Source organism: Onychostruthus taczanowskii, unplaced genomic scaffold (assembly GCF_017590055.1).
Source record: "Onychostruthus taczanowskii isolate IOZ18803 unplaced genomic scaffold, ASM1759005v1 scaffold4, whole genome shotgun sequence".
Classification (NCBI taxonomy): Eukaryota; Metazoa; Chordata; class Aves; order Passeriformes; family Passeridae; genus Onychostruthus; species Onychostruthus taczanowskii.
In genome coordinates this window covers 16,084,947-16,111,724 of record NW_024501459.1, presented here as the reverse complement: position 1 = coordinate 16,111,724, position 26,778 = coordinate 16,084,947, and the positions used below count along the sequence as shown (strand labels likewise).

The following is a 26,778-nucleotide window of genomic DNA, read 5'->3' as shown; positions in this document are numbered from 1 at the left end:
TTTTTTGTCTGGATTTATCTGGATGAGAATTGTTTTGCTGGTGGCTACAAATGGTATTTATATTGTGCATGTACTTTCTATGCAAAATCCATTAACTTTTGTGTGCTAAGTACCCCAGTTAGCCAATCAAGTGCTAGTTTTTAGGCACTGCATTCCTCTGCTGAGGTTGGCCCAAGGAAAAGTAATAAACTAAATGTGCTGCTGCATGTGATAAACTGGATCCTTGGTTTCTTCCAGCTGCCTTCCTGTTATTGCTAATGCTGTTGCTGGTAGTTTTAATCTGGCTTTTGAAAAGCAATAATCAGCTCTGTACCAAGTTTACATTTGTCCTCTAGTTGTGTCTGCCTTTGTAGTAGGGGAAACATTCCTGTTTATCCAGGGATGTGCATACAGAATTTGCTTAGACCTCAAGTGGAAAACACCTGATATAGCTCAGTTACAGAACTTGTTCATTAAGTGGGAAAGTGAAATTATATCAGTTCTTGGAGAAGGTTATTTGGAAGGTATTTCTCTGTGTGACAACATAATTACCTGAGTGAAAGCTCCGAACAAAAGGCTGTATTGTAAGTTATGCAGAAAGACTAAGAAGGAACTCATCAGTAAGGGCTGAATAATGAAAAGACAGAAGAAAAAGCAAAAGCAGCCCCCATATGTAACACACACGTGGTTTTCAATTATTTATTAGCCTGGTATTTGAAGGGAGAACTTTGTATTTTAAACTGAGAAATGATAACTGTTGGTTTCAAAACAAAGAAGGGATTTTTACACTTTTGATCTAACACAGGTGAGCACTTGTTTCCATGTGAGAACCACACAACGACCTTTAAAGATTCATTTCCCAGTCCGTGTTACTCTTTACATAATTGCCAATATGGCCAGCAGAACCCTGAGCAATGCTATAACACTACAATTCTAGTCTTGTTTTATTCATCACTGACCTACTGCAGCAGCAAACCCACTCAGACACGTGTAATTTGCATATAAAATATCAGGCAGTGGATAAAATCAAGGAGAAAAAAACACAGCAACTGGCAGACACGATGCACTAAGTTTACCAGTAAAGATATGCTCTTCCTAGTGGCAAGGTGCTAGAAAATAATGAATTTGTATTGTGCCTTTCAATATAAATTTTTTCAAGGTCTTCTGAATAGAGAATACCACAGGCAAATGGAAAAGAATATTCTTTAATGGATTATGTACTACTTTTTCTAGGACATCCAAGTTTTTCTCTCACTTTATAATGGTTATAACCTGATATCAGGCTGATTTTCTTCTGATTTCCAATTCAAGATTTGTTTGGAGAAATAAGTCAGCTTCCTTCTGAGTGGTTTAGGTACATGATTTATAAGATGCTTGCTATTTAAGCTCACTCTGTTCAAAATGCACGTCAATGATGCTTAAAAGTCTCCAGGAGCAAAGGAATAAAAAGAGTTTATCTCCAAAAACTTCCCTGAATTATACTAGAAATCCAATGCAAAAGTAACAATCAAACATATCCCTTGCCAATTTCATCCTTAAAAATTATTACAGGAAGGGATGAAGTAATATGAGCTCCAATTAACATTTTACCCTCATTGCTACTTTCCTGTACAGATATCAGTTTGGGGAAGTAAAATAATTTCAGGATCAGAAGCAAACAGATTGTTGTCTTAATGAGAGCCCATCAGCAAAGACAATTCAGAACAAGAGAAATCCCGTTATAACAACAATTCACTAGCCCAGAGACAGTTACACTTGAAGCCAGATGTTCTCATTCATCCATTTACTGGTATTTCACTAGAACTATTTCCTATCAGAAAATGTTATTTCTGGAAAAACTAAAACATTTCTCCGTTTTATGTAAATTTTGACAGGAAGATCTCTAAATGTTTGATCTCAGCATCAGCTTTCATTTGTTTAGTAATTTTAAACTTCATATAAAAAACCCAAACTACAGGCACTATTCAGTTTTGTGAAAGATGTTTTCCAGTACTTTGGTCCAGGATTTCCCTCAAAAAGTAGTAGCTGCTGTTTTTGATGGGCTCTGCCCTTTGGAGTTTGACATCATTATCAGAAGCAAGGTCCAGACCTATTTCCCTTTCCTGACTTACCAGCTGTCCTCATATGCACACAGGTGTCCAGCTGAGCCACCACAACCCTGCACGTTCAGCTGATAACACAAGCCATTCTCCAATTTCTAGTAACGGCAGCTTCCCACAGCGATCAGCTTTAAAAACAATAAATAAGCTGAGTCATCACTTTGACAACCTTATAGCTTGAAATTTCATTTACTAGCATAAGAATTCTAATGTTATCAACTACTACTATTATTAGAGCATTTGACACTCAAAACTGGAGTAAAAAATGTTAGGTAAAAAACGCAAATTTTGTGATGAATATAGATATTGCATTACCAAGAACCCTTGCAAGGCAAATGTACCCATTTTAAAAAATGTGGTCATGTAACTCTTCACAGACTAACCAAACCAGATTGAATGCTGAAGTACCATAACTTTGTCCTTAGTCAAATATGGTTCTGTTTGAGCAGAGACTGCCTCACTTGTAAAATTCACCTCACATCATCACCATAAGGAAAAAGCTGATCTCTTTAGTTCCCGTCTACCTTGATAAAATGAGCTTTCTGTTAGAAAAGCCTAAAAATGATTGTTCAATGACTTGTTGAGAAGTGATTCATCAGAGCTCAAAAGGTATTTGCAATTTTCTTTAGCAGCTTTTCCTATTGTGCAGGGTTTTGTTCTATTTATTTTTTATTCTATTTATTATTTATTCTATATATTGCGCAGGGTTTTGTTCTATTTATTTTTTATTCTATTTATTATTTATTCTATATATTGCGCAGGGTTTTATTCTATTTATTTTTTATTCTGAGGAATCATAGAAAATAGTTTAAAAAGAAGATTATAAACTGCATTTTCAGCTTCAGTCTATGTATTGATGCTGTCTTGAGTTGCAGAAAAACACTCTATAGGCATGCAAAACTAGCCTTGCACACACAGTCACAGAGGTCTCCTACTATTAAATATATTACCTATATTATTCAATACTTAGAAATATGTTTTATAAATATCTTTAATATTAAAACAAATATATATCCATTATTATTACTTCAGATGAGTATCAATTCCTGTTTCCTGGGGTTAAGAATATCTTTTTTTACTTACTTTTAAATTTAGATAAAACTAAATGCTCTCTAAAAATATTAATTCAATGGGAAATCTTTAAAGGACAAACTCTGGGGTAGATCTTGAATAAAGTGATAGAGCAATTTTAGTACTAAGAACAAAATGCAAATTCTCTTACTTACCAGCAGAGCTGACAAGTGGAGCCTCTTCAATTTCTTGGTGCAGGATGAACAATTTATTTTTATTTGTACATCTAATTTTTCTTACATGTCTTCCCTCCGGCCAACTGCTGCTAGCTAAACTGGTCTAATGCCTTATGTTCAAAACAAAATAGCCTTCTTTTTCTGGCAGACACATTTCTAACTGTCAGCCTGAAAGACCTTCCTAAACTGTATCATTCATTGCCAACATTTAAACATAAGATGAGATATGTGAGAAAACCAAAAACAAGAGCCCCACAGAAGTTATTCAGTCAGGAAAAAATCCTTGGGGGAGAATAATTCATTCACTGTAAATAATGCTGCTCTACTACTGATGCAAATAATTTTCAGCAATAAAACTGACAAAATGCCAAGTTCACATAAGAACTAAAACAAGTGTAGTCTGAGCTGTGGGTATCTCTATTAGCAAAACTTTTTACAGTCCTTAGCATCTACATATGCCTGACCACCGCTCACAGTTTGCCTTCCTGAGATGGAATCTCTAATCCCATCTGCACAGGGCCTTCACAGAACACTGGATAGAACAGCCAGCTCCAAAGTGAGCTTTACAATGACTTCATTGGAGAAGCACAGGCAGGAAGATTCCTCACTAGGGCAAGTAACACTGTGACTGATGGTGTTTATTTTCATTCCAGCCTACTAGCTGCAGGTGGAGGAAATCGAAGGACTGCCAACGTGGTGGCTCATGGTTTTGCCAACCTTTTCATTCTGGACAAGAAAACACTCAATGAAATCTTGGTGAACTATCCTGACTCAGAAAAACTTCTCATGAAGAAAGCAAAGTATGTCCTAACAACGGTTTTTAAATCATATCATTTAGCTGCAGGATGGACAATTGTGACTCCTAGACTATTTGCATTCCTTTCTTGGAAAAGTGACAGTTGTAAACACATTTGGTGTTAAGGGTCAGATTTGCCTGGTAGTTTCTAGTTGAAAGCATGGTCTTGGAAGGAATCCCAAGGCTTATGGAAATGTGGTAAGTAGAACGAAATACTGAATGTAGTTGCCTTATGCATTATATTTAAGATAACATTAAAAAAAATAGGAGATAAGGATACATATCAGGACTTTTTACATCATCAAGAAAGAAACTGCAGGACAAATATTGGTTAAGGAAAAGGTTTTCAAAGATGCAATGAAACACTTGCAACTAATTCTACAGAGATATGCTTCAATGCATCCACAGACTTGTACGTATTTCCAAAACCCTAAGCAGCAGTTAGGAATGGATTTAAAGTGAGGCCTGACAAAATGGAGTTATACAGGTTAGATACCTGTGCATTTTATTCAAAAGCATTCCAAAAGGGGATTTCAAACCAAGATTGCTTTTCACCTTCCTTTGGCTGTAGCTTGCAAAGATCACCATTTCCACAGCTTTGAAAGGGCAAAGGATTGTCAGATTTTGTCATAAAATTATGACAAAATGAGTACCTTACTACCTTGTAAAAGATCCAAATATTTGAAATAGTTTGCCACTATTAGTATACTTCAGCACCCCTGCTGGTCTCTACTGTTGCCTCAAATTGCTGTCAAAGGTTGGAAGGTTGGTCACAGACTTGAAATTCCCCCAGAGAAGACTAAACATAGCACAGTATTGATATTTTGTTTTTCAGAAGTGCTAGCAAATGGCTGCATTCATCATATTGTAACAGCCCAGGTAGTCAAACAACAGTATCTTGAGAATCATGATGCGCCTGAGGAACAAGGAAACCAGACACAGAATGGGCTGACTGCTCAATTTTCAAAACTAGCATTAAAAGATAGAAAAGAGGAACAAATGCATGGACCAATGATCCCCAGCAACAATCATTCCTCACTTTTCTCCAGCTTCTATCTAAACAGGACTATGACCTTGTTATGCTTGTCTCTCTGTCCCATGCTGCCTGTTTTGCTTTCTTGCCCACCCTAGGCATTATTCTGCCCACCCATTAGATTCTGCGTCCTCCAGACAGCCTTTCTCAACCGTGGAGCTTAATCATTTTGCATCTGCACTCCCATTTGAGCTCAAAGACCTCTCTAGATATCAGACTAAAAACAAGATATTCTGTTTAAAGATATGCAGTACCTGCCCTGTGCAGGAGGCCATGTTGCTTACCAGTCTAGGCATCCAAAAATTATGTCAAAACTAGGCACAAAGAGGAAATTTGTGCACTGTTCTCATAAAGATTGTGGTTATGTTCTGTTTTGGAAGAATGTTACCAGTTGCTCTGCCCTGGAAGGTTTACATTTGAGTTCTTTTTGGTCATGTGACACCCTTAAAGGGTCCCTTGAAGTAAACTGAAAGGATTTATTCAAGAAAGACATTTATTCTATCACCACCTGCCCAATAACCCCTGTATGTTTTTTTGCATAATAAAGCCATGCAAGCTGCTAAAGTATACCTTGTTTAATTTGTGGCAATGAAATTTAAAAAAAAAAAAAAAAAGTAAACCCATCACTTCTGAAACTCCCAAAGTACAAGATGCTGGAGAAAATTATAGTATTATGGGATTTACTATACTTCAGTCTGAGAATACAGTTCTCACTCATAAAGAGCCTTAAGTCAGGGCTTTTGCAAGGATAGAAAAGTGGCCTTGAAACCTGTACAGTAATCTAATAGAAAATGAAAGCATGGGAACCCTCTGCTTTTTACTGGTCCCATCTATCTCAGATCTTTCACCTAATCTTTACCCTCATTATTCATTCTCAGTTCTTGTCATTATGGCTGTAAATCAGTACAGCTACAGAACAGTGTGAAAATCTACTGCCACAAGGCTGGCAGTAGTGTTTGTATTATCAGGGTGTCTTCTACTGAAGAGGACCAAAATTAAGTACCACTGTCTAACCTGACCCATGAGAGATGAGCCATGCTGGAAGTTAGTTTGGTAAAGTATTTCCTCCAAAAGTGCCAACTGGAGTCCTGGTGGAGCACCAAATGCTCTCTGAATTTGCATCCAGAAGGCCAGATAAGAGACTGCCACCTCAGGATGGGGCAGCCATCCCCCTCCACACCTCTTCTTTCCTTATCTTTCTCTTTGATCTATTTTGTGACACCTTAAATTTTGAGCCAGCCCTTGTTTATACTCCAGGATATAGGTAAGCAACTCCAAATTTGAACAGTTTCCTCCATCTCTACCAGAGCCTGGGGCAAAACCTTTACTGTTTCCAATTTTGCTCCTGTCACTTGGCCTGGGAACCAAGTAAGAGCCATCAGATCTTCATGTATAATTGTGGTATTTCAGCTTTGCAGGAACTTCTCTCAGCTTCACAGCCTTGTTGTGTGTTCTTATCCCCTTTTTTTCTCCAGGGTGCTCCTGAAGCAGAAGGGGAAACCTGCTCCGGGACCACCAGTGCAACAACCACGGGGCTTGGCCGGTCTCTTTGGGCAGAAACAGGAAACTCCGAAATTGTTTAAAGCAATGCTTGGAGGGAAAGGAAAAGAAGGCCTTGCTAAGCTGCTGCAGCTGAAGAAACAAGAAGAAATTCAGGTAAAGCCACAGAAAACAGAGTAGAATCTACTCAGAGGGCTTGGGCAAACAGAGTAGATGAAAATTTAGCCTAGCTGCAATCAACAGCAAAAACTCCCAGTAGCTGAGATATAACCACTTTTCCTAATCTCTGTAAACATTAATTCTAAAATTTGGCTCAATCTTTCTGAACCTGGACTTTATGCAGACCAGAAAAAAACAAAAGCAAGGAAAAAAAGCAAGCAAACAAAAAATCTTCTAAGAAAGTAAGGATAAATGGATTTTACAAAGGCCTTAAGGGCACCTGATCTAATTTTATGTAAACAACAGTAAATACAGGAATACCCAAACACAGTAATCTGATCCAGCTGACTCGGGCACATGGTGAACTTTCCAATTCAGTGTCAGATCTCTGATTGTTAAAAATCCTGAAGACAAAATATAAAGTGTGGCCCACACAGCTAAAACTGATTAAATCTCTAATATCTTGCACTTATGAGAAAACTTGTTTTAACTGATGAAAAATAATTCCCACATAACACTCTGTTCTGAGAAATATTAATGTTAATAAGAACCTGCTCACTTCTACATATTTACCCAAAGGTGGTAGAATTCTTTTCTTTATAGCTGAAACAGCTGTGGTTATATTTAAGTTAAATAAAGAACTTTGCACTTTGATCACACCAATGACTATAACAATATGATTGGAGCAGAAATACTGCTCATTTTAGTGTGTATTTGTGAACTTATTAGCAAATAGGCTTGGCCAAGGAATGGGGGCAGTGTGAAGTATGTCAAGGTTTATGTAACACTCTTTCTTTCTCCACTAGTTTAAGGACATAAAGGAAGGCAAGACCTAAGGAAGGGTTCTGTGCCCCAAAACGGGTCTGTTTCATCCCCCTATATTAGTAAGAAGCAGATATTAATATCCACATGTGTTTCCTGGGTTTTATACTGATATTCTGATTCTGAAGTTGCACTTTTCATTTACAAACCAATTTCAGCATCTGAACAGAAATTTACACGTGTTGCATACCATTAATACAGTTGTCATGCTATGCCTTTTCATGGCATGTGCAGAATAGAACTACTTCCTGAATTTCTTCTGCAGTATTGGAAAAACATTAAACTTCTTGTTTCTAGGAAACTCAAACTGTAACAGAGACCAAGCCAAAAGAAGAGGAGAAGAAACCTGTGGTGCCCGCAGCCCCCTCCACACCCCCTGCTCAAAAGGAAAAGCCACAGGCAGATGCTAAGCCTGCAGTTATGCAGAGAGCAACCAGTAAGGAGTCTCTGATCATTAGTATGACACCATCCCCCAAGCCAGGAGAAGGAGAGATCCTTAAAGTTGAAATTAAAGAGAAAGAAAAGAAATAGACGGTGCTTCGGGGTGTGGCCCCATCTATTTGTCTTGCAATATTCAGAGGGCTGGCTGGACTTCGCTTTTGGGTATAGAATATAAAAGTAGAGACTACGCATGAGAAAAATCTACTCCAGCTCCTTGTCTTCCTGCCATCCTCTCCTGGCACAACTGCACAAATTATTTATATTCTTAACCTTGACACTGAAGAGAGAACTTTTGGTGTATTAGAAATTACGGCTCAGATTGTATTTCACACCACTTACTTGTTTCTTGTTTTACTCATGCTCTCCCTTTTCTCTTACTCTGTCTTATTCCTACTTCTCCTCTTCCCTCTCCTCTTTATCCTTGCTTTCTTCCTGTTGTTCCTGTTGCTCAGTTTGCTCTTAGCTTTTGTGTGTATTCTTTTCTCTTTTCTCCTCTCCCTTCCCATAGTTATCCTCTTCCTTGCTACTGCCCTACTGTTGCTAAGGTTCCTCATGTTTCTCTCTACCCTTCTCCCTCCTCCCCTTATACTTCTAATTGGTGACCTGGGTTTGTGACCAGTGTGGCTTAGAGCAGACAGCAGGTGCTATGTGTTGGGATGTTTTACCTTGGGACAAAGTGCAACATAACAAAACCATTGTCAAAAAATAAATCCCAAAATCTGCAATAGGAAAGCAGATTATAGAATTATTGCCAGCCCTTTGAAAGCATAAACATCTGCTCCAGCTGTCTTTGATTCTGGGAAAGACTTAGTTAACCCTCCAGAAGTGAAGTATAATTTTGGGCTGCTGATTTACTTGCTTGATCTTGTTAAGGGGTTGGGCATGCTCTCTGTTACATCTCATCAAGTAAGCACTTGATACAGCTGTCTGAAGAACCGTGGTATCTAAACCAGCTACTTCAAAATAAAGGCTATTTTATAAAAAGTAGGATTTACGCTTTCTGGCTCTGCATTGCAAAGTTGCAACCAATGGTCCAATTGTTCATCTACGTCATAGACTTAGACAAATGGTGCAAAGAGAAACCTATGTCTCTGTGTCTTAGCTACATCACACTTGTGAACTACAGTAAATCCTTCATGAGTGCCACAGCTGGGGGATACAGCCTCCCATGCAGGAGCTCCCACACTGCCAACTTTCTGCATCAACTCATCAATCTCAGATGCACTATTACAAAAAAGCTTGAAGCTGTGTTTTAAGCTAAACTCCCAACTACATTATTTTCTTCTATAGGTTAGCATCTCCTCTCTCTCCCAATCCCCTTTCAGATACCACTAGATGAACAGTTTTGTAAACTAAAAATATTATGCAGAGGCCAAGCCAAGAAGTGGCAAAGGCAGGCTTCACAGCTTCTTGGCTGACCAGCCAACCAAGGCACCATGCCAAATTAAAACACTCACTTTGCAGGCTATATATGACCCTACAAGCTATGCATTCCGTAGGCCTGTTCTTTAAAGCCTTTCAACTTCTGTAATCACAGGCAAAACTGGAAGCCTAACAGAATCAGTGGGAAGTTTGCCCACTGAAAAGCTGGATGAGTGAATTCCATATGTTGCATATTCCACAATCCTCTCACAAGACCAAAACCATAATCTCTTTCAAAAGAAAGTTCTTCTGCATTAGCAGCGAGGTGAAGGTTCAACTGCTTTGTGGAGAGAACCATCTTTATTTGTATGCAACTTGTTATTTGATGTGTAAGAAAAAACAACATCACAACAGAGGGAGAAAATTTTAAATTGTTTCATAAAGAATTATTCATCTATTGCACATCCAGGACTGTCTCAATGAAATCTCAAGATTAGAAATACTGCTGAACTGTTCCACAAATGAGACCGTCTATGAATAATAATACTCTATGAATTACAATGCATAGTTTCACATCCTTTTTTTTTTGAGAGAATTGTCAAAGCATTATGGAAGGGGGGGGAAATATTCCACATATTTTAACATTTTTGTATGAACGAGTAAAGCCCACTCTCATTGAAAAGAACCGATTCCCTTCTGCCTACAGAAATGCTACCAGGTAATTTTGAATGTTCTCTCTGTGGGCATATTTAACTTCATCAATCACACACTGACATAAATTACAAAGTAAAGGCTGAACTGCAGAGACAGAGCTTCCCACGAATTGCTGCTCTGCTACAGCTTGTAACAGCCCAGGTTTGCAGAAAAGTTTGACAGTTCTGTCTGCAAGACTACTGTTATGCACAGCTCGAGTTCCTTAGACCCAAAACAAACTAGGGGAAGTATCAGTGCAGAACAGTGGCCACACATAAATAACATCCATCTGGTTTTCTGTGATGTCCTACTTTTCTATTGTTGGAGTATTTTCCTCCTCCCACAATTCCTCCATTCTTAGGGTTGGCAGGCAGAAGAAGGCTGCACAAATCAAAGTTGCAACTATTTGTATGGTTTTCGCCAGACAGAATGATACGAGAAAGGTGTTTATTACATCTTACAAGATGAAGATGTAATAAATTCTTTCAGGAACTAACTCTATCCTGCAGATTCTTAACTAGTGAAGAAGCAGAATGAATTACTCTGGTGCACTTAGAAGATGCAGTTTCCAGTATCACAGTTGTCTCTGTGTTGTATCACATTCCACTGCAACACTGTCTCCTGTATCTTAGTGTCCTAATCGAGTCCCTCAGACTTGAATACACTTGAATGTAAAGATACTGAAGGGTAGAGTAGGATAATGTATTTGAAAACTACAAGTAATCATCTCTCTATGCCTCTCTAACTAAAATGTAGAGATTGTTCCTCGGAAAAAAATTTTGGAAAACTTGATAATAACTGTATGAAATAATATACAGGGGAGAACTCTAATGTGGCACAGAGCATGAAACAGTCACAGCTAAAACTCTCCAGCTTCCAAATATCTTCTTGCTAGAAGCCAGTTTAAGATGTTTTATGGAGAATAAACTGCAGTCATTACCACTAAATGGAAAGGCATTTTTCCTCTCCCTTTTATACTTGTTATAAATCCGTGGCATACTCACCATAGGAATCACAAAAGCAGCATTTAGCATTACACAGGATATGCTGAATACAAAAGCACCACAGAACAGTATACTGAAATGATCATTTTAATGCACAGGTACTGTAAATCAGTTAACTTCATCAGAACTGAAATACATATAAAAGTAAAAAATTCTGGTTACAGGTGAGCTCTCTGCTGTACATATGTATATATATTATGACCAATACACGGCAAAAAGCATTTGATGACAAAGACTGCCATACATCACTTTTATCACAAGGTGGTGCCAGTGACCTACGAGCACATTCACTTTACAAAACTTGGACAATATTTTGCTTAGTCACCTGCAAGATATTAGTGCATATTTTACATGTAAAAATAAACAAAAAATGGCAAAACAGCACAGTAATCACCCTTCCCCTTGACTCACAATCTGCTGCATTTCTTCATTCAGAATAGCACTTCAGCCTACCTTAGGAGTTTTGAACAGGCATTAACTGTACATCTCTAAGTTATACCAGTTCTTGCCAAGGTCCTGTCTGAAACATTTAATTTACAAAGAATAGGGCACATTGAGAATTAGGTGTCACTGATACGCATTTAACTCCCTAAGCTTGAGGAACATGGGAGAAATTCTCTAATAAGAGATAATGAAGCCTCTACTGTAGAAACTCAGAATTTATGTATAGAATACAGACAAAACAACAGGTTTTCTTTTACATGCAGCAGATACTTAGTATAATAATACATACTAACACATTTAAATGCACTTCCATGGCAAGTTAGAATTCATAAGACACAGCTCAGGTCCAGCATTATATTTTTGGCAGACAGCTCAGAGGAACTTCAGTAGTATCCTATACTCCCATCAGTAGTACTCATCCACTACAATTAATGCAGACAAAGCATTAATATGCATCCAATTCTCTCTGTACATGAAACAGATGGCCGTGAAACAGTTTACTCTTCCAAAATCATACACTCTCAATTGCAGCAGTGTGATTTAAGTTTATTATAGTAACTTCATTGATCTCAATATTTTGAGTTGCATATCTGATATGACACTTCATTATAATTTATACATAAAGTAGTAACAGATTTTCACTACACTGATAAAAAGATGATTACAGATTTTTTTTACATAAATATGAGTTACATTTTAGAAAAAGCAAGAGCTTGGCTTAATATGAAACAACCTCTCTTCCTTAACATTCCACTACTTGATATTTAGTATTTAGGATCCCCTTCCACCAAGAAAAATGGAGTGGAGATAATATAACCATTTATGATTGATTGATAATTCTCAACTGTCCACAAAGCATCTGTCTTGTGTAAGATAATCTCAATAGATATATATCCTTCATCCATCAATGTTAATGTGAATTCAGACTTTTGACAGGATTATACATGTAAAACAAAACAAAAGAATAAAGAAAAACGAAAACAACAACAACCAAAAAAAAAAAAAAAAAAAAAAAAAAAACCAAAGAAGCCCCCAGAATTAAAAATAAAAAAAAAAAAAAAAAAAAAAAAAAAAAAAAAAAAAAAAAAAAAAAAAAAAAAAAAAAAAAAAAAAAAAAAAAAAAAGCACACTAAGCAGCTCCAGCTACTAAAAGTCAAATACACTATGACCTGGTGAAATCTTGAGTGTCCAAGTGTGCTAAATTTAGCAGTAGCCCATTCTGTTCTTACATACTACAGCCAGACTATCCACATGAGATAAGTTGGATGCCTAACTCAAAACCACTTCAAAGGTGAAACTGCAAAATTAATGTTCAAGATTGGCATTTCAGAAGTGATAAATGTGACCTTTCCATCCACTTATGTTACACAAAGTTAAAGGATCGGAAGAGATCCTCAGCAAGCAGTATGCAGCTGGAGGTCAAGAAACCTTCATTTATCCACTAAGCAAACACATAACTTAGACTTAGTATAAAAGGTGAAGGGAAAACTTGACCCAAGTAAATAAATCAGAAATTGTTTGCCCTAGAGAAATGCAGTATGATTACAGGATTAGGGCTTGAGAGACTTGACTTTTTTGTGTCTTCCCAAAAGGAGAAAAAGAGGGAATATCAGTTTTTTTTGCAGGCACTTCTCATTAGTGGGCTTATGGAAAAACAGCATGATTCAAAATATGACAAAAGTAAATACAACAGCAATTTGAAGAACTTACTTTACCTCAAAATATGCAGTTCTAAATCAGAGAAAACTTGTAAACTAAAAACCGAATTCCTACTTCACAAAAAGCACTTTGAAGATCAATAGTCACGACTCTTTTGTGGAGGGGATGGAACCCCAAAAGAGAACCCCTACCAAAATAAATCTCGAATTTCCATTTTCCAGTACACTGCACATTGGAACACATCTTACAGCCTTTACCTCATAGGCCAGTAGTACTATTCTTAGATGTTAGAGGCTGACCTTGATTCACCCTTGTTATTCCCACACTACCTTAAGAGAAGGCATACTACAAAAGAATATATACTTTAATGACATCTTTGGCTTATGTTCACACAGTCCTGAATCCCAGGCATTGCCCAAAGGCACTGAAGTGGCAAACAAGAAGCAGCTGTGCAAGGAGGGCCTTTACACTCTATGGCACTTGTCTGAATACAAAACACCTGTATCAAAATTTTGTTATGGCGTCTTGATAGAAACTCTTTTTTACACTCTTTTCAAAATCAAATGTATCCATGTAAGCATTATCTCTCAAATCAACATCAAACTTAAACACCATTACAATTTTGGCCCTTAAAAGGCACACTTGGCAAAGTGATTTGTAGGCAAAAGCTAACAGACATTATGATACAGAGGCATGTGTACACGTATACAGAAGTATACAGAGAACCAAAGTCTGTAGATACAGCAAGTAAAGCAAGCACAAAGTCTTTCCTCTGCTCAGCCCATTCATTTTGCAGCAAGATTCTTAGGAGGCTCAAGTTTGTACATGCTGAAGTAGTTCACCACTTGCTGAGGGACTTCTGCCAGGACACACTGAGCCAGAGCTTCTTTGGGAGACTTATAAAAAAAGAACATCAAGCTTCAGTTACCACCAACTGCTAACAAAGATTCTAAGGCAAGCAATAATCACCTCCTCTAGAAGGGCAACTTAAAATCTGACATTTTAGAGAGGACTTTACACAGTGTCCTTGTGTGACAGACAGATGGAAGCTTCCCTGTCAGCTTTACCTTCTCCCTCCTGTTACTACAAATCAGATGGCTGTCTTGTGCTACTGAAGTAACAGGAGCTGAGTGCACAAAGGGCTTCCATGTCCGAAGACACCTTTTGTTACACGAAATACACAGCGCAGATATCAGACTTCAGCTATCTGCTTAAGATGACCCTTCAGGGATTTGTTTAAATCATTTGAAATTTTTTGCACCAAGCCTCATCCACAATAACTGTATTTATATGGAGTAGCTCTTCTGCAGATACTATTTCTACCGCAAGACTAAGTATCCATAAGAAAAAAAAAGTCTTTTTCTAGAAACTGAAAGCACTTGAATGTATAGTATTATAGTGAGCATTAACCCTAGTTAAGTAGATTAACTAATCCAAGTGTCACTTGATAAGCATATTCTGTATTGATTTTGCTTTTTCCCATTTCAGTTTGCCTGAGTTACTCTGAGATTAAACAAAGAATTGGTATGAAAAGTAAAAATGTAAAAGCAAAATAAGAAGTTGTAAGCAGTATTATTAACAAGTTAATACTAAGACATGAAAAAAAATTAGAATATATTAGGATGGAAATAAAAATATTGATCTTATTTGCCCATCCTGAGGAAATTTTTGTGGATCTTATTTAAGTCAACTATTTTCAACATTATGACACTTAAAATTTGACTTCCATTAGCCTACACACACATTATTGGATTTTACAGAAATTAAAAAATATAAAAAACCCCATCCATTCATTTAATCAAGTCTGAGAGAGTTTTACAAAGGTCATTCAGCTGCAGAAACTAGCCAGAAATGCAGTGCTGGAACTAAAAACTAAATGATTTAGAGGTTTTTTTAGCATTTGATAAAGACTTGTCTTAAGAGGACATATTGGATACACAACAAAAGCTTAGGACTAGATGTAGGACATCATAGCAAGCCCAGCATACGTCTACAATATTTATTAAGCATATCAGTAAGATTACTTACATTTTGGAACTTCCTGAATGGCACAAACTGGACAATGTCTCTGACAGCTGGCTCTCCTGATGAGGACCTAAGAACTCCATTGTCACCATCAAGAAACTCCATGGCATCAAAGTCTGCTCCTCCCACACCAACAATGATAATGGACATGGGCAACCTTGAAGCATTAACTATGGCAGCTCGAGTTTGATCGAGGTCTGTTATCACACCATCCGTTATGATCAGAAGTATGAAGTATTGCTGTCAAATCAATAAACACTGTGTTATGACAAAGAAATAGCAAACATTTAGGCACGTACACTTAGAAAAACCCACATACAGACTACTACTTCAGCATTTCAGTGTGCCCATGGAATTTTACAGTCAAACATCTAATTTGTAGTCAGGCTTCATCTGTACAGTCAGAAAAAGTTTGTAAGGACAACATAATCTTTTAAAAGAAGGTATCAATAAACAGCCACCGTCCAAAACTCCAGTGGTATCACTCTTCTTTCCTCCAAAATCCCTAGATAAACCAACAGTTAACCTATTTTCCCATTATTTGTTCTAGGATAGAAGGCAGTTTACTGAGGTTTTAGAAAGGTAATACCTTTGAAACTTGTATTTGTTTCCTTTCTGGTTTATCAATATCTTTATGAAACACCATCCTTTACTTAATTCGTTGTATCTGAAAAATCCTAAATCACATCTTTTAGTGTTGAAATACACAGCTCTTTTCAAATTCCTTTAATTATGTTTTCTAGCTGCTTTATGAAGTTAATTACCAAGGTGACTGAGACTGCTTTGTAGTACATCAGTAACTTAATTAAGTACCACCTGAGTTGCTTCCACTATTCTGTCGGGGCTTCTAAGAGGCGGCATCCTACCTTCTGTTCTGGATTGGAGCACCAAAAATGAGCCAGAAATACCAAGTCTGTAAATTATCAAATGCTTTTTGAATTTCCAGTCTTCCCTCACTTAATTTCAGATGATTACTGAATAGCATAAATTCAAGTCCCAAAGATACACCCAGTATTCTTACAAGTCTCTCTTCACTGCTTTCCTTTCCATCTGCCTTTATCTACCTTCAAATAATTGTTCTTCCCTTATCTTGTCTGTTTAGGTACCACCTTTTCTCCCTGCTTTCTGCCAGTCTGTTCCCCCACTACAGCAAGAACATATATAAAGCAGTTATGACCACAAAAAGCTATAAGCAACTGCAGCAGGATACAACATCACATCAGATTTATTTCTCTCTTCTCCATACTGGATTTATTTCTCTCTTCTCCATACTTCCTCCATATTGGGAAAAAATCAGCATCAGAATCAAAAGCCAATCCCAAATGACTATGATATTGTATTAAATGTCAAGGTAGCAAATTGTCTTCAATACATCCTTTCAGGCAGGAAAAATAAATCTCTTGCTAGGCATACTACATAAAACAAAAGTTAAAAAAACCCAAACAAAAACAAAACCAACAGGAGGTTTGCTCCTTTCCTAAGACAAAGACAGACACACATATACATACTTATTTTATTTTGTTTTACAGCTACTAGTGAAAGCCTTCCAAGGCTAAATTACCTTACCAGCCTCATGGCATATGAAAATCCATAGCTTTTTTTCAAATTGGTTTCTGCTGATAATTTGACATGCAAAAATAGCTAATTTTATTTTTTTTTAATTTTAAGTGACATCAAATACACTAGTATTTGCTGTCGTCAGTGATTTAGGATTTTCTAAACTTCATGCATTATCGACATGACTGGATAATCAAGACTTGGTCTTCAGAATTTCTATTTTTAATATGAGTCAACAACTCATGTATAAAATTTTAATATGGAGGAGGGTACAGCCCATACAGCACCTAAACCTTTATGGTACAGTTAACTATCTGTGTTGGTACCTAGGTGTCAGGAGCTATACCATCCATTTCTTCACTGCCTTAGTTAATCCTCTCTCCCAGACATCTGATGTGAAACAAGGACTAGTTGAATTTTTTTCTCAGCTGAGGTTAAATCACTTTCTTAGATATAAAGGCCTAAATTAGACTTGAGCAACTGTATAGCACTGCAAGAGCTTTGAACAAAAGATACCATAAAGGTGTTGTGTACTTTTAAGTTTCTGTTTCAAATCTGAAGAGTTTATTTAGTTAATTGATGAAGAGGACTGTTACATGCAGATGTAGTTTTGTAGTTGTAGAAAAACAACTAGTTTTTCTCTTGTTTTAAGAGTAACAAACATTTATTCACAAGGTAAAGGGCCAACTGTCACATGAATACACTTACAAATTAAAAAGAGAAAAAAGTATCTATAAACAAGAAGGAAAATAAAGAAACACAGAGTACCATAAAGAACTTACAGATGCTGTTTGCTGCTGAGTAGCTGCAGCCGCAAATCTTGCCACATGATTTATAATTGGAGAAAAATTTGTTGGTCCATATAATTTCACTTGAGGAAGACAGGCTCGATATGCATCAACAATGCCTTGGATTCCTAGAGAACAGAAATAGATAATTTTTTTTTTTCATATTAGATTTAGGATATTTTGAAGCACCTGATTTTCCTAAAGCTGTATAAATCAGTTACTTGAAGTGATGATGCAAAGATTTAAAACTGACCATGGTGGTAAAAAACCAAATTATTCAGAAGCAATGGAAGCTTTCAGTTTGACCAACGCTTAAGGCACATACATAACGTGATTTGCCTTGTGTGAACAGACAGGCCAAATACTCTATGCTCAAGGGTGTGAAACTGAACTACAGCAGTTCTCTTCACCTGGCAGCTTGTGGTGGTTGGTAGTCTGATCAGAGAGGCTACACTGAACAGGCACTAGCAGTGCCACACTCAAACCAGACAACTCCAAACCAGAAGCAAAGTAGCATAAAGTATCATGACAACACAAGAGAACTGTTCCCAGCCCTGTGTCCTGCTGTTGAAACCACCTCTTTAACAAACCATTACAGAAGACAGATGCAATGGTATTTCTCCTAAGAAAGAAATTGGTTGTAAAATTTTTCTTGCTACAGGACTAAAATAATTATTTAGAACAACAAGTTTCAGTTCACTTTTTAAGCATCTTTATGACTTCAACTTAGGCATTTTACTCTCTAGGTCTGATGTTACTTTCTCAGACTTACCATTACAGAATGGGTTTGAAGGGTTAAAATTTATTGGGAACTCATGGGATACCTGTGAAGACACAGAAAACACAGTCAGGACTCCATATACAATCTCCTCCTGAAGCAAGTGCTTTCAGCTGTCTTAGGTACTGCATTTACACATCCCGTTACCTGAAAGGAAGGAGGAATTTGTGCACCAAATCCAAAGGCTGGAAACATCTTATCTCTAAAGAAGCAATTTTAAAGAAAACAAAGTCAGTGCCTTACATTAAAAGCCAACATAATACAGTAAGTTTAGTTATCAGTGCTGCTATTCATCATTAAAAACGCTATTTTAGAAGCAAAATTAAATGGAAGTTCCCCACTGTAATTGTTTCTGGGACCAAACCTAGTCTTTAACACCAAACTGGCAAGAAATCAAGCATATATTTAAATCAATGCTGCTCTTTTCATCAATTATGAAAAGCCCTGCTTGTCTGCAGCAAACACAAACTATACTTGCAATTATATGATGGTATTTTAGTTCTATAACTTAGCTCAGAAGTTTCATTCCAGTATATCTGCAGGCATATTCAACACTGGTTTAAAAAGCTACCACAAGTGTCTATACATATCTAAAAAAAGGATCCAAATAAAAATCAAACACTTACGTATCATAATCCTGAATGACCATCCCGACAGACCAAATGGCTGTTAGGTATTCATTAACTCCATTAGGGCTGAGGTAATGCAGAGAGTCCGGAGAGCGAGGGTCTCCATTGGAGCCTGTAAAATCTATCCCCACCTGCCAAATGCAGCATTTATATCTCATTGCTCTTAAAGGTTAAATTACGCTTCTTATCTCTGGCAAAGCCAAAGTGAAAACCATGAAAAAGTAGTAAACATGACATCTACAAATCTAACAGGCACAGTACTTGGATGCAGGTTTCTTGGAATATTAACACTCTTCAAACAATGTCACAACAAAACCCTCAAAAGCTCTGCATCTCTCCAGAAGGGCCAAACTTACTTTCATCTTAATCACAGAATGGTTTGACTTGGAAGAGGCCTTAAAGATCATCTAGTTCCAACCTCCCTGCCATGCGCAGAGACAGCATTCACATGACGAGGTTGTGGACATGACAAGGTTGTGGAAAGCCCCATCCTTTCAGTTACTATTCACAGCAGCTCTTCAAAATCTGGTAAATTAATTTCATTCTCTATCTTGCCACACACACACACACACACCTTTCTTCTCAGAAGTACAACTAGTCAGGCTCCACAGAAGCCTAGAGAGGTCTTTCTCTGACTTCAACGGGTCTTCATTGCTTTGGTGATGAAGCTTGTTAATAAGGTGAAGACATCACACTGTTACTTGTGCTGCACTTGGTTCACAAACTACATAACTTAAGGGTTCTAATCCATATCATGACCTCTGCATGTTGCTTCCAAAGAACAGTAAATTTCTCATTGGTCTCCATCCACACAACTTAGCCAGTTCCTAATGAACATAACCAGAGGTTCAGAACCTGTTGCTGAGAGTAAAGACTGTTTTTTTCTGAACTGACTAGAAGCACTCTGGCAAAATAGCTTCCTGCTCCATGCTACAGAACAAAAACGAAGTCGACAAGAAAAAAAATACAATAATCAAATAAAGTGCACAGCCAATAAATTCTATACTTCAATTTCCTCCAAAACTCAAACAGTATTCATATAAATGATTTAACTTACGGTGAAATTCAGCTGACATCCACCCATGATGTAATCAAGGAATGTGCATTCTACAATAATCTAAAAATAGAAGACAGAAATTTTGGGTTTTTTTCAATGGGAGAAAACACAGCTAATATTACTTTAGCAACTTCTAAGTTCCAAATATGTTGTCTTTACCCATTCAAATCATTAGTTTTGCCCTAGAGCTATCCAACCCATTCACTGCAACCAGAATATTTGCAACACACAATACCATACAGTCACTGCATCAGAATCAGGCCTTTAACAAAACTACAGACAAACACCAAAGCTGCTCCAAAACAACTTCCATTTATAAAATAACACATTATGGCAGAGCTTTTTACTTTGCCTTAAAACAGTGAGTTGGGAAATGCAGTGGTTCAGAAATCACTTAAATTGGTAAGTGACCTTTCTCTCCAAGAGAAAATGAAGGGACAGGGGAGGACAAGTATATAATTCAGCTCTCAGTTTGTCTTCTTGTATGAATCAGAGTCCCTTAAATATTTACTGTGTGTGGAACTTCCAGACATTTTAAAGTTTCTTACAGTTTGAGAATGAAGATATACTAAATGAGAGTTGTTATGCCTTAACACTTAAAACTGGAATTATCCAGAATATATTACTGACCTCACAATGCTTAACACTCACAATGCCAGAGTTTTTATAGTTCTTTTTCTTCTGTCTTTTCTTTTCATTGATGCACTCAAATTCAACCTGCATGAATGCAAAAAAATCCAACAAAAATATTATAATATCATTTATGTAACAAGTTTAATAATCTTATATTTCAGGACTGATACTTTGGGCTTATATTAAAAATGAAGTTCATTTCATAATCCTGCAAAATTAAACCCAGCCTGCCCAATAACAGCAACAAAAAACATTCTCAAGACAGAAATCCTCTCTTACCCAGAAGTCTACAAACACATTTGTTTTGACAAATGTATTTCAAACAAAGAAAGAAATTCTGTACCATTCTCTGTCTGAGGATTCTGCTAACAGCTTTCTTTTTGGTAATGACATAGCAATTCAAACAAGGCATCAGTGTTTCCAGAAGCTGTGGCTGGAATTATTATTATTATTTTTATTATTTAGTATAAATACAATGCTCAAAATATTAGGAAAGTACAAGCATGCACTCTTGTTATATAGATCCCAGTCTTTTAATGCAGAAATAGTTCTGGAGGTTTTACAGGACTAAAGAAAAATATGGCAAAACATCTTGATAACACAGATATCCATAAAGCAAATACTTTTATGTTATGTTTACTAAGCCAGCTTTTGTCTTCTATATGGAAACCCTGCCTATTAAAAGGTATGGAAACTGTTATAGTTCATAACATCAGGAAGGGCAGTATCACTTTAGAAAAAAGCCACCTAATGTAACACAGCTGCATTTTTTTGCAGTGGCATAAATATTGAATTTTCTCATATTCACTAAAGTACACATAATAGTTAATAAGTGCCACATTTTAAAATAAAGAATTAAATAATATTTGAAAAAAATATTACAAGCTTTGGTCTTTTAACTGTAGTTAAATTTGTGCTGCATTCTGTCCTTTGACAATCCAGGGTTTTTTTATTTCTGTGTTTTTATGGTACGTGCATTTTTTTTGTGCTGATGATGGGGCATTTAGATACATAATAACAATAACTGTAACCAAGACATTAATCCTAGAAAATGGATGAACAATGCAAATGCTCTTTCAGCCTCAACTACATTGGCAATGTCAAGGTGTAGCCTAGCCCAGCTTGGAGGTCACCTGTGGCCAGGTGACCTAGGTTTTCCTACAATATGAATAAAACAGCTTATCAAGAACACACAGGCAGCTTAGACTATGTAACTTACACGTGTCAATCGAGATGCTTCCTTCAGTTGTGACATCGTTGTTTGAAAACTTCCTATGAGATCATGAGACCCATCACCATCATAGTCATAGCACTCAACCTAAAATGCAGCATTACATAGTGTTAGCAACAGAAATGGCCCTACAAAACAATGAACACTGAAATGGCAAACCTGAACATCCCAAACATTCCTGTATCTTTTACATCACAGAGTTTTTCCTTCCTTGGAACTGCATAGGGTTGCATTTAAAACAGATTAAAATTGGGTAGAAGCCAATACACTCAGTTTTGAATCTAATCTTCTACTCAAGTGAAGGAGAGATGAGAATACTAAGTAGCGTCAGGTCTTACATGAGCAACTAACATCAATTATATTGAACTATGTTTTGAGAGTTATGGGGTGTTGGGAAGAGTAGGAAAACAGCATAGGGTTTTTATATTGATCATGAATCTGAGCATCCAGCTAAAAATTGAGTAAATCAGTTATGTAAACAATCATGAGAGTTTTAGCAACACTTTTATATTACTTCATTAATTGTCAAAATAACACAGAATTCATAAGCATATGAAGGTTCAGCCCTAAAGCTAGAAACAATATTTGAATTTTTATTTTTTAAGATTAGCAAATTTAAACAGTGGATCTGTTAAACTATGATCTACACTTCATGGATCTGAATGTCAACTAAAAATCTCTTTTCCTGTAGTGAGAATTTAATGATAAGCTTTATTATTTAATCAATGCACTCTTTTAACAGCCCAATCCACCAAAGAAGGCAGGAGTGAAAAACACTTTTTTTTTTTTCTCTCTTTGAAAACGTGACCAAACAGCCTTTCTATATGAAAAATTGGTTATTTATCTATAAAAGCTTATGTTAATGGCATCCACTTTTGACATTTTACTTCAGTTCAGCAACACAGGTATGATAGCTAACTTAATTCTAACCACATAAAAACATACTAAAATCATTTAATAAAGATGATGATAAATAAAAAAAATAATAACTCAAGTCAAGTAGACCTCCCACATTACTTGGAATCAAAATGCAAACTTCAAGAAAAATGTTCAGAGTATATATTGCTTAAAGTAAACAGGTATTTGCATGTCCATCTTTCAAGTCTAAAAATATTGTACCTTACATTCAATAATCAATTTAACTGATTACTTGAGCATTTCAGTTAGAAATAAAAAAGCCAATCAAACAACTTCAACATACACTCGAGCTTCCGAAAGAAATTAAGTTTCTTAAAACAAGCAGGAATATTGAAGTACAAAACATAATGTGTAGATTGGGAGTTCTACTGCACAGAACATACCTCTATCTTGCAGTTTGCACCACTACAACATTTTGAATTCACTAATAAATAAAAAAATGCATGCACATGCACTGAACAGCACATTAAATTATGCAAGCAGCCAAAGAACCAACAGGCTAATTAATGTTCATGACAGATGCTATGTAAATTCTTCTGAATGCAATAAATTATGCCAATCAAATACTCAGCAAAGTGCTTCAGTAGCTGAAATTTAAAACTGAACATATTTCCTGACCCAATATTTCTGATACCTGTTAGCACAGTTAGTAAATGTATCTCCTTTTAATTTCAAAGACACAAAAATTTGTCTTGCGTGACATCTTTGACCCATTTAAGCCAATTTCTACTATTCCAGACAAGAGAGAAGCATTTTCTTTTTTTCCATATATGCCCTCCTGGACACCAATAGCAATAGGGAACAATGTGATTTAACATATTTTTCCCAGCAGAATCAGGCATGCCTGCTCCAGATGAAAGGCTCACATTTGAGACACAGAAAAACTTCACTGACTGCAAACACACTCACATGGAACATAACAAAGAATCCAAAAGATGAAGAATCAACTTGGTTTGTGCACTGCTGGGCATACACAAACTAAGCCATTAAAGAGGTGAAAAGCCACTCATAGAAAAATTGCTGGTTTTACTTACTATGCCAAACAGCCCATTACACATGCAACCGTGTGCATATAAAAGTGTTAAAGGCATTGTTTAATCCTTCAATAGCATTCCATAACACAATCCTGCCTACATTTTAATGTTTAAAGTGATAGGTCCTGCATTTCTAAGCCAAGGCATAATCAAACTGCCTGTCTGCAAGTCTATAAGTATTCCATGTAAAGTCTATTTCCTCTGGATATAAACCTATACTTCTCAGGTAAGATTTCAAAGAAAAGACTACATTAAAATGATGATAGAGCTGAGAATAACTCTTCAAAGATATATTTAGATCAGTGGTCTATAGTTTTAGTATGGCTGTTTACTGAAAAGGACAAATATCTTTATAGTATATGGAGATGTAAGAACTGTTGCAGCTGTTTTGGGGACAAGGGAAGCAGAAAGGAATGAGATGGAAAAAACATAGAAGCAGCAAGGGAAGAAGGTTGTGAAGTTGTTCATTAGTCTCCTCTATAAATATGTATTTAAATCCATCCAGGTGCTGGTAACACCCAGATCCCTGTGGCTGTTAAGGATTTTCCAGGACTGCCTCAAGTCATATGACTAATACCCATTACATGCAAATCATGCTCTAAGTTTTCCTTCCCAGAGGAAGAACATCAAATATAGCAGTTTGCTGCATTTGGGTTTTCGGGTTTCTTTTTCAAATGCTAAAATACCAGGTTTCTAATGTGATCATAATAGCTTATAAATGGCATTTTGATTGGCTGTTGAGCTTCAGTTCCACACCTAAAGGGAATTCCTGAAGAAAAAGATTCAGAAGTTAAACACAATTTATTCAAAATAAAATTGGAAAATAGAAAACATTACAGCCCTGGTAGAACTGTTACGTCACAGGAAAGATTAACTTTCTGACAGAAAATTCAGTTTTATATGAAGAGAAAAAGTTGCTAAAACTGGTATTCAAAAGTTGTATCTGACCCACATCCGTTAGCTAGTATATTAAGTGTAATTTATTTTATCAGGCAGTATATTAAAAATTTCATTAATGTTACCTGTTGCACCAGTAACAAAGTATTACAAGATCCATCACATAGAACAAAGTATATTCTAGACTTTAACATGCTTCTTTCACTGCACAGTATCTTCATCATCACCAGTATTGGCTGATGCCATGCTAGAATTGTACAATAAAAATAAGAAAATGCACGGGACATTTCAAAGATACTTGTGTCAACTGGTTTCCCAGACTTTCAAAGACCAGCTTCTACCACACAATACATCACAAATGTGCAGTGGTTTTCTTTTTTCCCCTAAAACATATCTGTGCCTTTCAAATAAGAAACCTAATACTTTCAATTAAATTTGAAACCAAAAAACCCACAATAACTAGAATAACACATCTTCCCCTTTTTACATATTTTAACTTTTAATGCATTAATTTATACACACATTTAATATACATTACCTTGATTGGCTTATCCATGTCACTATAACACAGAGAATTGAGAGAGATTTTAAAAGGCCTCCAAACAGGATTCAGATTGTTTTTAATAACCTGTTGGAAAAAAAAAAAGGCAGAACACCATTGTTCACAGGGCCAGAAAGCAGACATCTTAATGGGTCATCCCTTCATGCCATGATTTTTGTATGCAAACAACAATTGACTAATGCTGCTGTCAGTGCACTCCAAATCCCAATATGTAGGACATAAACTACTCTTAACATGCCATTGTTCAAAAAGAGATGGTCTCTTTCAGCTCCATATTTTGCCAGACTTCACTATCAAAATATATCCTTATATCATTCAGCTAATGCACTGTAAAAAGTTAAATTTATCATTACAGAAATAAAATACTGGTTGCTTTCTTTTAATAAGCACACATATATACATACACGTATAAAGGCATGCATTACCAAAAATGTGTGGAAAAATATTACATTGAAATTTCTGAATACATCAGTGCTTCAGAGATTACAACTCACTCCCACATATTATTTATTCTAAAATGTCATTTATGGAAATATACCCTCAAGAAATTCATGGTGTAGTAAAGTGAAAACATGCATGAGGACAAAAGGTCTCTCAAGTTAAACACTAAAGTGTTATTTACAAATAATACTGAAAGATCTTCAAAATTTGCCAACTGTCATCTGTAAATATACCCAATACACCAAATAATCATCTTAGAAAAGTATAAGAAACTACACATAATATGTACTACTTAATTAGTAACACCTAACAATAGTAATACTTCCAACACTGTAGGAGTGCTAAGAAAAACCTCTCTTGAAAATGAAACCAATAAAAACAGCAGTTAGGAAAAAAAAAAAAAGTTTTTTTGAACCGGTAACATAAAGAACTAATCCACTAGACATTTCTAGGCTGAAACAACAAATTCTGGATTTATTCCTAAAGTTGAAGACTGAAATCATAATAGAAAAGATGCACCTTAAGCAGAAGAACCACCTCATAAGAGAATCTGTAAGTGACAAAAAGAATTTATAGTTCTTCAACCTCCATACTTCAAAATGAATACAGCCACCACTTCCTATGGGTACAGCACCTCAGCTGTGAATTTTCAAACTACTCAGCCTGACAGTTGCTGTCACAGGACCCCTACACCCCCTCCTGGGTGAAAGGCTGCTGCTGCTCAAGCACGTTTTTCCTCACTCTGCATTCTCCTTGGCTTGCCCTTGCTATGCAAGCATTTAGCACCATTACTTTCACCAGTACAGGGTACAGCCAGGTGACACTTTCCTAAGAACAGCAGAGTCAGGAATGTCCAAGTCCTACCCCAGCACTTGGTAGAACTGAGCAAATGTCGCTGAGTATGCAGTATTTTTGCAAAATATTTGTTTTCTCCTAGACTGCTGAAAGTTAGAGGGAAAAAAAAAAGTGTTTTCTTTCCAAACAGAATGG

The 26,778-nt window shown here is 36.4% G+C and overlaps 2 protein-coding genes across 6 annotated transcripts in view; one reads left to right on the top strand and one right to left on the bottom strand.

The window, feature by feature from the left end:
- The window catches only part of CNGB3 (cyclic nucleotide gated channel subunit beta 3), a 138,811-nt gene extending 130,645 nt beyond the window's left edge, over nt 1-8,166 (top strand). The window contains 3 exon segments of the mRNA XM_041413023.1: nt 3,979-4,125; nt 6,630-6,810; nt 7,933-8,166. Coding sequence (XP_041268957.1) covers nt 3,979-4,125; nt 6,630-6,810; nt 7,933-8,166 — 562 coding nt within the window.
- A 4,465-nt stretch (nt 8,167-12,631) lies between these two features.
- Nucleotides 12,632-26,778, bottom strand: part of CPNE3 (copine 3) — a 27,816-nt gene continuing 13,669 nt past the window's right edge. For all 5 annotated transcript variants that reach the window (XM_041412502.1, XM_041412504.1, XM_041412501.1 and 2 more), the window contains 10 exons: nt 25,324-25,413; nt 21,925-22,023; nt 20,703-20,789; nt 20,073-20,132; nt 19,013-19,146; nt 18,534-18,588; nt 18,381-18,432; nt 17,603-17,736; nt 15,267-15,503; nt 12,632-14,134 (listed from right to left, as the gene is read on the bottom strand). In XM_041412502.1, the coding sequence (XP_041268436.1) occupies nt 14,024-14,134; nt 15,267-15,503; nt 17,603-17,736; nt 18,381-18,432; nt 18,534-18,588; nt 19,013-19,146; nt 20,073-20,132; nt 20,703-20,789; nt 21,925-22,023; nt 25,324-25,413 (1,059 nt within the window). In that variant the 3' untranslated portion in view covers nt 12,632-14,023. The remainder of the gene's footprint in view (nt 14,135-15,266; nt 15,504-17,602; nt 17,737-18,380; nt 18,433-18,533; nt 18,589-19,012; nt 19,147-20,072; nt 20,133-20,702; nt 20,790-21,924; nt 22,024-25,323; nt 25,414-26,778) is intronic.